Source organism: Saimiri boliviensis, chromosome 13 (assembly GCF_048565385.1).
Source record: "Saimiri boliviensis isolate mSaiBol1 chromosome 13, mSaiBol1.pri, whole genome shotgun sequence".
NCBI lineage: Eukaryota > Metazoa > Chordata > Mammalia > Primates > Cebidae > Saimiri > Saimiri boliviensis.
This window is the reverse complement of record NC_133461.1, coordinates 76,865,850-76,884,319: the sequence shown is the minus strand read 5'-3', so window position 1 is coordinate 76,884,319 and position 18,470 is coordinate 76,865,850. Positions and strand designations below refer to the sequence as shown.

At 36.8% G+C, this 18,470-nt stretch overlaps 1 protein-coding gene across 1 annotated transcript in view; it reads right to left on the bottom strand.

Moving 5' to 3' along the window:
* Positions 1-3,936: 3,936 nt before the first annotated feature.
* The window catches only part of LOC101051362 (A disintegrin and metallopeptidase domain 3-like), a 65,383-nt gene continuing 50,849 nt past the window's right edge, over positions 3,937-18,470 (bottom strand). Inside the window, exon 19 of the mRNA XM_074384239.1 lies at positions 3,937-4,106. Within this exon, the coding sequence (XP_074240340.1) occupies positions 3,937-4,106 (170 nt within the window). The remainder of the gene's footprint in view (positions 4,107-18,470) is intronic.

Below are 18,470 nucleotides of genomic sequence, written 5' to 3'. Positions count from 1 at the left end.
TTGCTTTGTGAAATTGAAATCTTTAAGCCATAACAAAATGAGAGTAGAATTTGTTTTCATTGTTAGATCAGACCAGTTAATGGTGAGTTTCTTGGTAATATCCTTTCTTCATCTTATGGCTTTGATTTTATCAGTTGGTTACTGTTGCAGAGGAAATACAGAAAAATAGAAATGTTAAATCTTCATTGTTAATAAGAGCTATTATTTACTATTCAACTATTGATAAAACAATTAGTAAAATGAGAAACAGATTATACTGGTGCAGTCTGTCTGTAGATCAGAAAATTTATAAATCATGAAGTGTAAAGCTACATTAGAAGGGAATATTAAATCGATATTTATATTTTTAATTTATAGTCTCTAAACTTTACATGGATAAAAGAAAATCATCAACAAAGAAATAGAAGTATAAAGAAAAATCACAAAAAGGAAACAGAAGAAAACAGCAATATAAATACATGAAAAAATAGGAAAGAATCACTATTAAGTTTTCTCTAAGTATTTGAGGATGAAAAGAAGTTCTAAAACCCTCTGTGCATTTCCAGTGGGTTCTTACATACACTCTTTCAAAGACAAACTAACTCTTCACTCCCCTCCACTTCTTCACCCCAAACCAAACCAGTTATTTCTCTACTATACAGCATGTTACCAGAAAAAGGTGTCACTATCCATTCCGTCAGAAGAGTGCAGTGTTTTTAGGTCTCCCTTTTATTCTAACCCCAGTCGTCAATGCAATCACTACTCTAACAGATCAGGCCTCTGTCATATCTCTGAAAACGTTTTTGTGCTTTTCCTCCTCTCCAATCCTGCCCTCAGCACATCTTGCCTATGCATTCAGCAGTCTCTTAACTGCTACACTACTTTCCAGTTGTGACTGAATCTATTTTTCCTGTTTTATCCCAGTGAAATTTGTAAACTGCAAGACATACAGTACCAAATCCCTTTCTTACCATCTTAGGAAGTACTTTACCTATGTTCTTATTCATATAGAAGAACATGTAAACTTCTCATTGTGGCATACATGATACTTGTTTTGGCTCATGGTTACCTATATGGATTTTACATCTCAGAATTCATAAACTTGCAATTTCCCAGAACTTTGGGAGGCCAAAGTGGGTGGATCATGAGTTCAGGAGATTGAGACCATCCTGGCCAACTTGGTGAAACCCTGTCTCTCCTAAAAATACAAAAATTAGCTGGGCATGGTGGTATGTGCCTGTAGTCTCAGCTACTTGGGAGGCTGAGGCAGGAGAATTGCTTGAACCCAAGATGTAGAGGTTGCAGTGAGCCAAAATCACACTTTTGTACTCTTGCCTAAGTGACAGAGCAAGAAGTCTATTTCAAAAAAAGGGGTCAAAATTTTGTTAAGAAAGAGGGCTGGTTTTACTTTTTAGCTCTGCTATTTTCCTGATGTGTATCAATACTCATACTATGTAAGCACCTTTTCTTACATTCTACATCCAAACTGTCAGTACACTATTGGGTTACCTTCAAAATGTATCCATCAGACCATCCTTCCCACCCTTTGTCTGAAACGCCATCTTTTCAAACTGCAATAGTTTCTCCACACCTACTCTTTCCATCATATAGACTGTTGTCAACAAAGCAGCTTTTTAAAGTGTAAGTCACGTGCTTGGAATTTGCACCATCTGGTGATTCCTCCTTTTCACTCAGAGTAAAAGACAGATTGCCTCCAAGAGTGCCAAGACACTCCATGGGTGTTACTTCTCTGACCTCATCACAACAGAAACACTCTTGGTAACTCTGCTCCAGATAGAATGACATTCCTGATATTTTTCCAACATTCCTGAGTTGTGTTAGCATCATATCGTCTCTGTGTTTTGAAAGCTGCTGTGAAGATATTTGCATGGATAATGCCAGGTCTATACCTGTGTGGGATAGATTTGATTTGCAGCTGGAATGGAAAAGCTCTGTCTTCAACTCTGGGAAAGCCTGGATGTCTGGTTTTCACTTTTTGCTAGGATAAGGGAAGTAGTGTTTATGATGAGCCATTTACAATTCAAAATAAGCAAGCTTGGGCTCTGGTGGCTCTCTAATTCCCAATGTTTAGTGGAAGATAAGGAAACAGAGACTCATTGACTTAACTATCAACAAAGTCAGATATGAAGGAATGGGAGCTAAGTAATTAGCTTCCTGATCTCACTCTTGGTTGAATTTTCTGTTTACTGTTAGTGATAGACCTAACACATCAAATACCAGCATTTCTTTATACATATGAATTAGAACTTTGAACAAAACACATGAATGCCTATTTTACCCCATCTTAAAGATAAAAAGAATGTATCTTTCTGCTTTTGAGGGAAGGTGTACTTAACATGTTGCCTGGCATCTCAATCAATGGAAATTCCATTCCCAGTCCGCAGTCGTATATCAGGCTATATTTGTTCAAGATTATGGCAATCTTAAGAGTTTAAACGCTAAAGTCAGATTGCCTTAAGTTAAACTCCACCAAAATACTCACTAAAACTATTTTTTCCTGGTAATTCAATTTATTTCCTTTTACCCGTTTCCTCATCTCTAAAATATGGATAACAATACCTATGGCAACTTAGTGAAGATCAATCACAGTAAATGTAGAGAGATAATCTGTGTAAATCACCCAATGAGAACCTTACATAAGGTCAGAGGAGGTGTGATTGTTTATGACTATTTTACAAAAATATAATCTCTTTAACATCATTTTGTTTACAAAATGGTCAATAAATCTCTAATATTCATTAACATTAAATATTTCTATATCGGTATAAAACATAATTAACATCAAATATTTTTCTTCTCTATGTTTTACTGTATGGTATTAATAAATAGGAGTCAAAATCATGAAATATGGGAATAATAGTTTTCTCATAGTGAGGTATTGTTAAAAGCAAAACAATACTCCATGAATTACCATTTTCTTAACAATTTGAATATTTCAGGTCACCTTTAACTCTGTGACTGGCTGTTTGTCCTACTGCTGTCTTCTGAGATAGATCTGTATGAAAGAGATAACATTAGAAAAAACTGTAATCTTGAGTGAAATCAAGAGAAGTTTAAAAAGCTAGATTTGCATTAATTAACCAATCAGTACGTTTCAAGTGGTCAAGCGCAGGCAGAGCAGTCAGTTTGGAAACAGTGGATATAGGCGAGAAGGGGTGACGTCAATTTTAAAGCCTTTGAGTCATAAAGAGAATGATCCTGATCATCTGTTTCATTGCTTTTTTTGCTTCAGCTCTATTTCATTTCTTACCTTTGCAACCCGGAAACCACTTACTGTTGTAAGACTTAGGCTGAGGTGACCAGATTTTGTCATTTTAAATAAATGATCCCACTTGTTTATTCTTCCTTTTGAATTCTCAAATCCCTAAATATTCATGAAGCAAATTATGGTTTGCTGTGGTGTTACAGTAAAAGAAAAAAAAAAAAAAGCTGTGCAGGTACCTTACTTATTTCACAAAAATATGAGCGATATTAACTTTGCACAAAATACAGAGTATTCTATTTGACTTCTCTCCGTCATTCTGTACAATCTCCTATTTTCTTACTTTCTACATATTCTATTCACAAATTTTCTTCCCTATTTCTGTGGACCTTTTTGGCACAAGTGGTTGTCAATGTAAGAGAAATGGGGTTCCCTGGGAATTCAACAGAACTTCGTAAACAATTGTTGAGAACTTGGTTTCCTACGTGAAAGGCAATGAGGCTTTACTGAATAGTTTTCATTGTTTTTAGCCCTGTAAGAACATGTGGGATACTTAGCTGACTGATATTTGAAAAACAAACTAACAAACAAACAAACAATTTTGCTATATGCTGAGAACTTACTCAATCTCTAAACATTAATCTAATCCATCCTAGAATCCCTACTTGGATTCTGAATTGCATTGAATTCTTCCCATAATGAATTTTAAATTAAATTAAAACTCGGACATTTACTTACTTGCTGCTTACTGTTCCCACTTTGCTCCAAAATCTCTTCATTTTTTTCCATTTAAGACTAACAACAGCAATTAAAATGAGCAAAGGTAAAAAAATGTAGAAACTGATCAAAAGACCATTGTTTTTAGGAGCAGCACGTTGTTTTGGAAACGAGGGTTCCTCTTTTTCTGAAAATGTGAAAGTACCTTTTTAACTACTTGAAAAATTATACAAATTGTACAGAATTTGAATGATAAACATTTATAACTCAACACAGTTAAAGAATCCATATATTTGAATTTAAAAGTGTTATTCAGTATTCTCTCACTGGGCCCCAAAGTACATTATACATTTTGTATGTCAACTGAATACACTTACACATATAATTGACAATATACAGTCATTGACAATATATAATATTGTTGACATAAATTTATTTATAATCCCTTCATGTATACTTAATATTTACTTATAATCTATTTTAGTGTATCATATTGTTTTGTGAACTGCCTTGAGTTCATTGACGTTGTTGTGCAACCATCACCACCACACTACTTCAGAACTTTCTCATTCAACAAAGCTGAAACTTTTTATCCATTCAATATTAATCTACTATTTTTCCCTTTCCCCAGAAGAACCACGATTCTACTTTGACTCCATGAATCTGACTAACCTAGGTACTAATGGAAGCAGAACTCAGCCGCTGGCAACCACCATTCTACTTAAACTTTGAGTTTGACTCACAGAAGCAGAATTACATAATATTTGTCATGTTCTGACTGGCTTATTTCACTTATCATAAGGTCTTCGGTTTATATCTACATTATAGAGCCATTATATGCCTATATCATATTATAGTTATCCATTTATTTGTCAATAAACATTTTGGTTTTCCATGTTTTGACCATTGTGAATAATGTTGCTATAAACATGGGTATATAAATATCTACTGGAGTCTCTGCTTTTAATATTTTCAGGCATATACGTAGATGTGGAATTCCTGGATAATATGCTAATTTTGTGTTTAATTTTTTTTTAGCAACCAGCATGCTATTTTTCACAAAGACTGCATTATTTTACATTTTCACTAGCAATGCAAAGGGTTCCAATTTTTTCATATCCTGGTCAACACTTGATATGCTTTGAATTTTTCTTTTTAATAACCATCTTAATAGGTACAAACTGATATTTCATTGTGGTTTTTACTTGCATTTCCCCAAAAATTAGTAATGTTAACATGTGAAAAACACACCTTTTTATGTGCTTACTAGCCTTCTCCACATCTTTATATTTCCTTGAGGATGAATTAAAGTATTCAAGTACTTTGCCCGTTTGTAAAAGGAATTATTTGTCTTGTTATTGTTGTTTCCCTGTAAGAATTCTTTATATATTCTTAATATTAATCCCTCATTAGATACATTATTTTAACTATTTTCTTCCATTCAATGGATTATCTTTTCACTCTTGTTAGTATCCTTTGATGCACAACAGTTTTTAATCATGATGGTTCCTAATTTATGTTTTTTCATTTACTAATGGTGCTTTTGGAGTCATATAAAGGAAATCATTACCAAATTCCATGTTATTTCAATTTCCTATTGTCTTCTATTTTAACCGTTCTTACATTTAGATTGTTGATCCATTTTGAGTTATTTTGTATGTGGTATCAATAAGGGCCATACCTCATTCACTTTCATGCAAATACCCAGGTATCTCAATATGACACATTGAAATGACTGAACTTTCCTGAATGAATGATCTAGGCATTCTTGAAAATCATTAGACCATGTATGTGAAGATTTATTTCTGGGATCCATTTTTTATTCTTTTGGAAAACTTCAGCTTTCTTATATTTTTTTGTCCAATGTGATATATCAACTATCAAGAAAGTATAACAAAGTCCTGGAGACTTTGGTCTTTCTGTCATAGGTTTTGTTGAACACATTTGAGAATTCAGTCTTTCTTTTACTGCTTGTAATAATATGAGGAAGACTATTGATAAAAGAAAATATTATACAATTATTAATCTGACAAATGCAAAGAAATATAAAGCAGTAGTTTAGCTTGTTGTTATTTTAGACTGTTGAGGCTGTTGTAACAACAATATCGTAAACTGGGCAGCTGTCAAACAATAGAAATGTATCTTTCATTGGTCTGGAGGAAGGAAATTCCAAAACAGAGGCACTGGCAGAATTATTCTCTGGGCCTATTTCACGAATCATAACCATCTTCTTGTTCTAACCTTGCATGGTGGAAAGGATGAAAGATCTCTCTTGGCTTTCTTTCATTAGAACACTAATCCCATTCAAGGGGGCTCTAAGAGCTCCACCTCCAAGTACCGTCAAATTATGAATCAGGTGACAAGATAAAACTGTTGAGAGATGCAAACATTGAGTCTATAAAAATATTGCCATTGACCATATAAGTGAAATGTCAGACTACAGGTCTTTAGATGATGATATCCTAATTTTTTTTCAAGTCAAGATTCAGTGAGTCAATGGAATATTTCAAAAGACAAAATGGATACTTAGAATTCTTATCTGGTAATCATTTAATAGGAAAACATTCAGCAAGCAATATTTTCATAAATACCTGGGATTTCTTGTATTGTAAATAAGACTTAATAGTATTCAGTCTTCTATGGAAGTTGCATGTGAACATCCATTGGCTGTTGTTCACAAGTGGACAAATAGTGAAGTTAAATATTTATGCAGAGTTGATTGAATGGAGTCAGTGCAGGAGTTCAAAAACTGAGTAATTATTTTTGATGTTTATTAAAATATAACTGAAAATATTTTGATTATAGTACAAAAGGATAATATCAGCAAAACTGTGACCATCAAAGTTGTCTTTTGAAGATGTCAATGCACACACACAAAAAGAATCACAAAGTATAGTCACTCTAAGTTACTAAAGATGTACTTCAAATATTCCTCACAATTACAGAAAGGATGTGTTCTAGATCCATGTTTGGCAGTAGGAATTGTATTCAAAACACACAGAGCACTTTAGTTACATATCCTTCAAAGACTAGAGTAAAATATTGAGTTTTCTGTGTTTAAATTTTTTATTGAAAATTTTCATACAGTTGATTTTCACTATTTTTATTTCTACTTTTATAAATTTCTTGTAATATGTTTTTTAAATAAAAAAAGAGTTTTGGGCCTACAAGTTATAGGTAACTAACAAGGGTTAATTTCAGACAAAATAGAATTCAAGACAAAGATAAACATTACAAAAATTATAGAAGCAACAATGCACCAGAAATAAATCTAAACTACACATGCAATAATGAAGAAAAATCAAAATAAAATGAAATACAAACTAACATAATAAAGTAAAAAATATATAATTATGATTAGAATTTTTTAAAACTCCTTGGCAATTGATAGAAGTAAAAAAAAATCAGTCAGTCAGTTCCTTTAAAAGCATAAACTACTTTAACTCATCTAATAAGAAGGAGATAATATTGTTAGTGTATTTATTTAAAAAATATTTATTTAAGAAAATCTTTATTTTAAAAACTCCTCTGGAATTAATCTCCAGACCCATATGAATTCACTGGACATTACTGCCAAATATTTTTTTAAATGCTAATTTTAAGCAATCACTTCTAGAATACAGAAAAGGAGTAAACACTTCCCAATTCATTTTATGATTTCAGTTTTAGTTGATAACAAAAGAACATTAAAACAAGTACAAGGAAGAGAGACAGAGACAGAGAGAGAGAGAGAGAGAGAGAGAGAGAGAGAGAGAGAGAGAAGCAGGCAGACTCTCACCAGCTTAGACACAAAAATCCTCAACAGAATATTAACAAATCAGATTTAGTAAAGTGCAAAAATTAATAAATCATGCCAAAGGAGAATTTATTCTGTATTTTCAAAATTGGTTCAAAATTAAAAATCAATGTAATTAATCATATCAGTGGTCTACAAGATTCATACACTTCTATCAATAGTAAAAAGAATTTGCAAAATTAATATTGTTAATGATAAAACATCTCAATGTATACATATTAAAGGAAGTTCCTCAAACAAATAATATCTATAAAAGCCCTACAGCCACTATCATACTTAATGGTGAAGTACTAAATTCTTTTCTGCTAAAATAATTATTAAGGTGAGTTGTTTACTCTACAACTCTTATTCAGCATAAGCCTGGAAAGTCTAGGAAGTGCAATAAAATAATAAAAGTAATACTTATTGAAAAGGACGAAAGAAAACTGTTATCTTCAAAGTTATCTGAAGAAGACATAATTGCCTATGTAGACATACCAAGAAATTGCAAAAAAAAAAAAAAAAATCTCAGAGCTAAAACCGAATTCAATTATATGGGGAAATATAAGATTGATGTGCAGAAATCAATGGTTTATTTGTACATCAACAAGGAACAAGGGAAAATCAAAACACAAAAAACCACAAATCACCTAAAATTGCTCAAATCATAAGAAAAGAAAAAGAAAAAATAAATACATGATATATGATAAAAATTACAATAATCTGATGAAGAAATCAAAGCAGATTTCTTTGATTTCTTTCAAATGGAGATATATGCTGTGTTCATAAATTGAAAGATCCAATAACAATGAAGATGTAAGTTTTTCCTAACTCGATTTGTAGAAATCACAGCAAGATTTTTTTTTTTTTTTTTTTTTTTTTTTTTTTTTTTTTCCCTCTTTTTTTTTTTATTGCATTTTAGGTTTTGGGGTACATGTGATGAACATGCAAGATTGTTGCATAGGTACACACATGGCAGTGTGCTTTGCTGCCTTCCGTCCCCTCACCTGTATCTGTCATTTCTCCCCATGCTATCTCTTCCCACCTCCCCACCCCCCGCCCCTCCCCCATTTCCCCCCAACAGACCCCTGTGTGTAGTGCTCCCCTCCCTGTGTCCATGTGTTCTCATTGTTCAACACCCGCCTATGAGCGAGAATATACGGTGTTTGATTTTCTGCTCTTGTGTCAGTTTGCTGAGAATGATGGTTTCCAGGTTCATCCATGTCCCTATAAAGGACGTGAACGCATCGTTTTTGATGGCTGCGTAATATTCCATGGTGTATATGTACCACATTTTCCCTATCCAGTCTATCATCGTTGGGCATTTGGGTTGGTTCCAGGTCTTTGCTATTGTAAACAGTGCTGCAATGAACATTCGTGTGCACGTGTCCTTGTAGTAGAGTGATTTATAATCCTTTGGATATATACCCAGTAATGGGATTGCTGGGTCAAATGGGATTTCTATTTTTAGGTCCTTGAGGAATCGCCACACTGTCTTCCACAATGGTTGAACTAATTTACATTCCCACCAACAGTGTAGAAGTGTTCCTATTTCTCCACATCCTCTCCAGCATCTGTTGTTTCCCGATTTTTTAATGATCGCCATTCTAACTGGTGTGAGATGGTATCTCAATGTGGTTTTGATTTGCATTTCTCTGATGACCAGTGATGATGAGCATTTTTTCATATGTTTGTTGGCCTCCTGTATGTCTTCTTTTGTAAAGTATCTGTTCATATCCTTTGCCCATTTTTGAATGGGCTTGTTTGTTTTTTTCTTGTAGATCTGCTTTAGTTCTTTGTAAATTCTGGATATCAGCCCCTTGTCAGATGGGTAGGCTGCAAAAATTTTTTCCCATTCTGTTGGTTGCCGATTCACTCTACTGACTGTTTCTTTTGCCGTGCAGAAGCTGTGTAGTTTGATTAGGTCCCATTTGTCTATTTTGGCTTTTGTTGCCATTGCTTTTGGCGTTTTGGTCATGAAGTCCTTGCCTACACCTATGTCCTGAATGGTTTTGCCTAGATTTTCTTCTAAGGTTTTTATGGTATTAGGTCTGATGTTTAAGTCTTTAATCCATCTGGAGTTAATTTTGGTGTAAGGTGTCAGGAAGGGGTCCTGTTTCTGCTTTCTGCACATGGCTAGCCAGTTTTCCCAACACCATTTATTAAACAGGGAGTCCTTTCCCCATTGCTTGTTTTTGTCAGGTTTGTCGAAGATCAGATGGTTGTGGGTATGTTGTATTTCCTGTGAGGCCTCTGTTCTGTTCCATTGGTCTATGTCTCTGTTTTGGTACCAGTACCATGCTGTTTTGATTACTGTAGCCTTGTAGTATAGTTTGAAGTCCGGTAGTGTGATGCCTCCCGCTTTGTTCTTTTTGCTTAGAATTGACTTGGCTATGCGGGCTCTCTTTTGGTTCCATATGAAGTTTAAGGTGGTTTTTTCCAGTTCTGTGAAGAAGGTCATTGGTAGCTTGATGGGAATAGCGTTGAATCTGTAAATTACTTTGGGCAGTATGGCCATTTTCACGATGTTGATTCTTCCTAACCATGAACATGGAATGTTTCTCCATCTGTTTGTATCCTCTCTTATTTCGTTGAGCAATGGCTTGTAGTTCTCCTTGAAGAGGTCCTTTACGTTCCTTGTTAGTTGTATTCCTAGGTACTTTATTCTCTTTGTAGCAATTGTGAATGGCAGTTCGTTCTTGATTTGGCTCTCTTGAAGTCTATTACTGGTGTATAGGAATGCTTGTGATTTTTGCACGTTGATTTTGTATCCTGAGACTTTGCTGAAGTTGTTTATCAGTTTCAGGAGATTTTGGGCTGAGATGATGGGGTCTTCCAGATATACAATCATGTCATCTGCAAATAGAGACAATTTGATTTCCTCCTTTCCAATTTGGATACCCTTTATTTCTTTTTCTTGCCTGATTGCTCTGGCTAGAACTTCCAGTACTATATTGAATAGGAGTGGTGAGAGAGGGCATCCTTGTCTAGTGCCAGATTTCAAAGGGAATGCTTCCAGTTTTTGCCCATTCAGTATGATATTGGCTGTTGGTTTGTCGTAAATAGCTTTTATTGTTTTGAGATACGTTCCGTCAATACCTAGTTTATTGAGGGTTTTTAGCATAAAGCGTTGTTGAATTTTGTCAAAAGCCTTCTCTGCATCAATTGAGATAATCATGTGGTTTTTGTCTTTGGTTCTGTTTATGTGGTGAATGACGTTTATGGACTTGCGTATGTTGAACCAGCCTTGCATCCCCGGGATGAATCCTACTTGATCATGGTGGATGAGCTTTTTGATATGCTGTTGCAATCGGCTTGCCAGTATTTTATTGAAGATTTTTGCATCTATGTTCATCATGGATATTGGCCTGAAATTTTCTTTTCTTGTTGAGTCTCTGCCGGGTTTTGGTATCAGGATGATGTTTGTCTCGTAAAATGATTTGGGAAGGATTCCCTCTTTTTGGATTGTCTGGAATAGTTTCAGAAGGAATGGTATCAGCTCCTCCTTGTATGTCTGGTAGAATTCAGCTGTGAACCCATCTGGACCTGGGCTTTTTTTGGGTGGTAGGCTCTTTATTGCTGCCTCGACTTCAGACCATGTTATTGGTCTATTCAGGGTTTCAGCTTCTTCCAGGTTTAGGCTTGGGAGGTTGCAGGTGTCCAGGAATTTATCCATTTCTTCCAGGTTTACTAGTTTATGTGCATAGAGTTGTTTGTAATAATCTCTGATGATGGTTTGGATTTCTGTGGAATCTGTGGTGATATCCCCTTTATCGTTTTTTATTGCATCAATTTGGTTATTCTCTCTTTTCTTTTTTATTAATCTGGCTAGTGGTCTGTCTATTTTGTTGATCTTTTCAAAAAACCAGCTCCTGGATTTATTGATTTTTTGAAGAGTTTTTTGTGTCTCTATTTCCTTCAGTTCTGCTCTGATCTTAGTTATTTCCTGTCTTCTGCTAGGTTTTGAGTTTTTTTGATCTTGCTCCTCTAGCTCTTTCAATTTTGATGATAGGGTGTCAATTTTAGATCTCTCCTTTCTTCTCATGTGGGCACTCATTGCTATATATTTTCCTCTAGAGACTGCTTTAAATGTGTCCCAGAGATTCTGGTATGTTGTGTCTTCGTTCTCATTGGTTTCGAAGAACATCTTTATTTCTGCCTTCATTTCATTGTTTATCCAGTCAACATTCAAGAGCAAGTTGTTAAGTTTCCATGAAGCTGTGCGGTTCTGAGTTAGTTTCTGCATTCTGAGTTCTAACTCGATTGCACTGTGGTCTGAGAGACTGTTTGTTATGATTTCTGTTCTTTTGCATTTGCTGAGGAGTGATTTATTGCCAATTATGTGGTCAATTTTAGAGTAGGTGTGATGTGGTGCTGAGAAGAATGTATATTCTGTGGATTTGGGGTGGAGAGTTCTGTAAATGTCTATTAGGTTTGCTCGTTCCAGGTCTGTGTTCAGGTCCTGGATATCCTTGTTGATTTTCTGTCTGGTTGATCTGTCTAATATTGACAATGGGGTGTTAAAGTCTCCCACTATTATTGTGTGGGAGTCTAAGTCTCTTTGTAAGTCATTAAGAACTTGCCTTATGTATCTGGGTGCTCCTGTATTGGGTGCGTATATATTTAGGATCGTTAGGTCTTCTTGTTGCAGTGATCCTTTTACCATTATGTAATGTCCTTCTTTGTCTCTTTTGATCTTTGTTGCTTTAAAGTCTATTTTATCAGAGATGAGAATTGCAACTCCTGCCTTTTTTTGCTCTCCATTTGCTTGGTAGATCTTCCTCCATCCCTTTATTTTGAGCCTTTGTGTATCCTTGCATGTAAGATGGGTTTCCTGGATACAGCACACTGATGGGTTTTGGCTTTTTATCCAATTTGCCAGTCTGTGTCTTTTGATTGGGGCATTTAGTCCATTGACATTTAGGGATAGTATTGTTATGTGTGAATTTGATGCTGTCATTTTGATGCTACCTGGCTGTTTTGTTGGTTAGTTGATGCAGATTCTTGATTGTGTTGCTGCTTTTTTACCATTTGGTGTGTTTTTGGAGTGGCTGGTACTGGTTGTTCTTTTATATGTGTAGAGCCTCTTTCAGGAGTTCTTGTAGAGCAGGTTTGGTGGTGATGAAATCTCTGAGTGCTTGCTTGTTCACAAAGGATTTTATTTTTCCTTCACTTATGAAGCTGAGTTTGGCTGGATAGGAGATTCTGGGTTGAAAGTTCTTTTCTTTAAGGATGTTGAATATTGGCCCCCAGTCTCTTCTGGCTTGTAGGGTTTCTGCTGAGAGATCTGCTGTGAGTCTAATGGGCTTCCCTTTGTGGGTAACCCGACCTTTCTCTCTGGCTGCCCTTAGCATTTTCTCTTTCATTTCAACCCTGGTGAATCTGACGATTATGTGCCTTGGGGTTGCTCTTCTTGAGGAATATCTCTGTGGTGTTCTCTGTATTTCCTGGATTTGAATATTGGTCTGTCTTGCTAGGTTAGGGAAGTTTTCCTGGATAATATCCTGAAGAGTATTTTCCAGCTTGGATTCATTCTCTTCATCACATTCAGGTACACCTATCAGACGTAGATTAGGTCTTTTCACATAGTCCCACATTTCTTGAAGATTTTGTTCATTCCTTTTTGCGCTTTTTTCTCTGTTCTTGCCTTCTCTTTTTATTTCATTGAGTTGATCTTCGACCTCTGATATCCTTTCTTCTGCTTGGTCAATTCGGCTGTTGAAGCTTGTGCATGCTTCACGAAGTTCTCGTGTTGCGTTTTTCAGCTCCATCAATTCACTTATTCTCCTCTCTATGCTGTCCATTCTCGTCAGCAGTTCGTCCAATCTTTTTTCAAGGTTCCTATTTTCTTTGCGATGGGTTAGAACATGTTCTTTTAGCTCATTGTAGTTTCTTACTACCCATCTTCTGAAGTCTGATTCTGTCATTTCATCACCCTCCTTCTCCATCCGGTCTGGTTCCCTTGCTGGTGAGGAGTTGTGATCACTTTTAGGAGGAGAGGTGTTCTGGTTTCGGGAGTTTTCATCCTTTTTACGCTGGTTTCTACCCATTTTTGTGGGTTTATCCACCTGTTGTCTATCTCTGTCCCAGGGAGTTGGAGCTTTATGAGTTTCCGTTGCACTACTGCCTTTTTTGATTTTTTTTTTTTTTTTTTTCAGGTCGGACCCGCCCAGCTAGCAGCACGCCTAGCCTCTGCCTGCCCGCAGGGGCTTTGCTGAGCTGCTGTGGGCTCCGCCCAGCTGCCCTGAGCTCTTCCCTGTAGTCCTTTTTATATGGGCGTAGTTAGAACTGTCTGGGCAATGGTGGCCCCGCCTCTGTTATGGGGGACTCTCTCTGTTGTGGCAGGTTGCCTCGGCAACGGCGGGTTGCCTCGGCAACGGCAGCCTGCCTCCGTAGCGGTGGAGAGTCTCAGTAATGGCGGAGGCCCCTCCCCCACGGAGCCGGACCGTCCCGGTTCAGCTGTGCTTGGTTTGAAGGGCTCAACCCAGAGGGTTTCCAATTACTGTTTTTGTTTTCGTTGTTGTTGGGGGTGGAGGGGTGGGACCAACCGAGCCTGATCACCTGGCTCCCTGACTCAGAGTCTTTTCTTTTAAGTTGAACGACCCCGCGTTCCGGTCGCTTGTTGAAAAGGCGCCGGGATCTCCCGTGCTGCGACTCACGGAGTCGGCTCGAACCGCGGCGCCGGCTCCTGGCGGATTTTTTGCCTAGGAATCTCCTGGCCTGGCTCGCTATTTCAGATGAATGGGCTATTCTGCCGTCTCAGGGCTCTGCTCGCCAGCTAAGAGGGCTCCCAGACCAGTGGCTTTTGTACGGAGAACCGCAGCAACAGGGAGTGGTCACAGCAGCCGCGCGGGCGGAATCAGCCCCGCGGGGGCCAAAACAGCCGCACCGGCTGGGACTGCGACGCTGGCGACCCCTCTGCCTGGGTATCTCCTGGTCTGTGGGCAATAAGAGTTCGTCTGGAAATGCGGCGTCCACTCACCCTCTGCACTTTCACTGGGAGCTGAAGTCCTGAGCTGTTCTTAGGCGGCCATCTTGAAAGTCGGATCAAGATTTTTTAATAAACATAGATGAACTCATGCTAATATGTATGCATATAGAGAAAGAAGAGTTCTGAGAAGAGCTGCAGCAATTTTGAAAAAAAAAAAAAAGAATAAAGTGGCAGGAATCCTTTTTTTTTCTTCTTCTTTTTTTTCTTTTCTTTTTCTTTTTTCTTTTTTCTTTTTTTTTTTTTTTGAGACGGAGTTTCGCTCTTGTTACGCAGGCTGGAGTGCAATGGCGCCATCTCGGCTCACCACAACCTCGGCCTCCTGGGTTCAGGCAATTTTTTTTTCCTGTCTCAGCTTCCTGAGTAGCTGGGATTACAGGCATGCGCCACCATGCCCAGCTAATTTCTTGTATTTTTTTTTTTTTTTTTAGTAGAGACAGGGTTTCACCATGTTGACCCGGATGGTCTCGATCTCTTGACCTCGTGATCCACCTGCCTCGGCCTCCCAAAGTGCTGGGATTACAGGCTTGAGCCACCGCGCCAGGCCCAAATCCTTTTTTTTCAAATGTAAAAGAATGTGGTACTGGTGTATGGAATAAGATGAATTAATGGAACACAACAGACACCTAGTAAAATACCAACAGAAATGTGTTCAATTAATTTTTGACAAAGGTGCAAAACCAGTTCAATATATGAGAGACGGCTTTTCTAAAAAATTGTGCTAGAATATTTGTAGTTTCAAGTCTTGGATTTAAGGCCTTGATCCATCTTGAGTAGATTTTTGTAGAAGGTGAGAGATGAGGACCCAGTTTCATTCTCCTACGTGAGGCTTGCCAATTATCCCAGCACCATTTGTTAAATAGACTGTCCTTTCCCCATTTTATGTATTTGTTTGCTTTGTTGAAGATCAGTTGGCTGTAAGTATTTGGGTTTATTTCTGGGTCCTCTATTCCATTCCATTGGTCTAGGTGTCTATTTTTATACCAGTCCCATGCTGTTTCAGTGATCGTGGTGCTATAGCATAGTTTAAAACCAGGTAATGTGATGCCTCCAGATTTGTTCTTTTTGCTTTATTTTGCTTTGAATATGCAGGCTCTCTTTTGGTTCCGTATGCATTTTAGGATTTTTTTTTCTAGTTCTGTAAAGAATGATGGTGATATTTTGATGAAAATTGCATTGAATTTGTAGTTTGCTTTTGGCAGTATAGTCATTTTGACAATATTAATTCTACCCATTTGTTTTCATTTGTTTGTGTCTTCTGTGATTTATTTCAGCAATGTTTTGTAGTTTTCCTTGTAGAGGTCTTTCACCTCTTTTGTTGGGTAAATTTCTAAGTATTTTATTTTATACTTTGCAGCTACTGTAAAAGGAGCTGAGTTCTTGATTTTATTCTCATCTTGGTTGCTGTTGGTGTACAGGAGAGTTACTGATTTGGGTACATTAAAAATAACTCAAATGAAAAAGGTACTTGTACACACATGTTTATAGCAGCACAATTTGGAATTGCAAAAATATGGAACCATTGCAATCAGTGAGTGGATAAAGAAACTGTGATACATGCTATCTGACTTCAAACTATACTATAAGGCTACAGTAAGTAAAACAGCATTGTACTGGTATGAAAAACAAAGATATAGACCAGTGGAACAGAATAGGGTCTTCAGAAATAAAACCACACATCTACAACCATCTGATCTTTGACAAACCTGATAAAAACGAGCAATGCGGAAAGAATTCCCTGTTTAATAAGTGATATTGGGAAAACAGGCTAGCCATGTGCAGGAAGCAGAAAGTGGACTCCTTCCTGATACCTTACACTAAAATTAACTCCAGATGAATTAAGGATTTAAACATAAGACCTAACACCATAAACACCCTAGAAGAAAATGTAAGCAAAGCCATCAGGATATAGGCATAGGCAAGGATTTCATGACTAAGACACCAAAAGCAATGGCAACAAAAGCCCAAACAGACAAATGAGATCTAATTAAATTAAAGAACTCCTGCACAGCAAAAGAAACTATCATTAGAGTGAACCGGCAACCAACAGAATGGGAAAAAATTTTTGCAATCTACCCATCTGACAAAGGGCTAATATCCAAAATCTTCAAAGAACTTAAACAAATTTACAAGAAAAAAAAAAAAAAAAACCAACCTCATCAAAAAGTGGGAGAAGGATGTGAACAGACACTTCTCAAGAGAAGACATTTATGCCGCCAACAAACATAGGAAGAAAAGCTCGTCACCACTGGTCATTAGAGAAATGCAAATCAAAACCACATTGAGATGCCATCTCACACCAGTTAGAATGGCAATCATTAAAAAATCTGGAGAAAACAGATGCTGGAGAGGATGTGGAGAAGTAAGAATGCTTTTACACTGTTGATGGGAGTGTAAATTAGTTCAACCATTGTGGAAGACAGAGTGGCAATTCCTCAAAGATCTAGAAATAGAAATACCATTTGACTTAGCAATCCCCTGGGCATATACCCAAAAGATTATAAATAATTTTACTATAAAGACACATGTACACGTACGTTCATTACAGCACTGTTCACAATAGCAAAGAATAGGAACCAACCCAAATGCCCATAAATGATAGACTGAATAAAGAAAATGTGTCATGTATACACCATGGAATACTATGCAGCCATAAAAAAGGATGAGTTTATGTTCTTTGCAGGGATATGAAGAAAGCTGGAAACCATCATTATCAGCAAACTAACCCAAGAACAGAAAAACCAAACACCACATGTTCTCACTCATAAGTGAGTGTTGAACAATGAGAACACATGGACACAGGAAGGAGAACATCAGACCTGGGGGTCTGTTGTTGGGGGAGGCTAGGGGAGGGATAGCAGGGCGTGGGGGTATAGGGGAGGGATAGAATTAGGAGAAATACCTTATGTAGCTGACAGAGTGATGGATGCAGGAAACCTCCATGGCGCGTGTATACCTATGTAACAAACCTGCATGTTCTGCATATGTACCCCGGATTTTAAAGTATAATTTAAAAATAAATAAATAAATAAACTGTGATACATATATATGATGAAATAGACACTAAATGGAATGAATTAATGGCATTCACAGCAACCTAGATGGGATTGGAGACTATTATTCTAAGTGAAGTAACTCAGGAATGGAATACTAAACATTGTGTCTTGTCACTTATAAGTGGGAGCTAAGCTATGAGGATGCAAAGGCATAAGAAAGATGCAATGGACTTTGGGGAGTCAGGGAGAAAGGATGGGAAGAGGGTGAGGAATAAAAGACTACAAATTGGGTTCAGTGTATACTGCTTGAGTGATGGGTGTACCAAAATCTCACAAATCACCACTGAAGAACTTACTCATGTAACCAAATACCACTTGTTCCCCCAAAAACCTATGGAAATAAAAAATTAAAAAAATTATGCTAGAGTAATTGAACACCCATTTATCAAAACTTTAACCTTGACATATTGTCTCTCATTCTATATAAAATTAGTTTAGAATTTATTATGGGCTTAAATGGAAGCCATAAGGCTATACATTTTAGAACTATTATTGCAGAAAATCTTCAGGTCCTAATACTCATAAAGAGTTCATATACTTGATACCTTAAGCACAATCCAGTAACTAGAAAAGTAGACTTTCTCAGGTAAAAGTCGTATAAAAAGAAATTTGTTCTGAGAAAAAACGAATTGTAGACTTGGAGAAAATATGTCCAAATCACACATCCAACAAAATACATGCATCTGTAAAACATAAAGTCTTTTATAAACATGATAAATTTTCTTTTTTCCT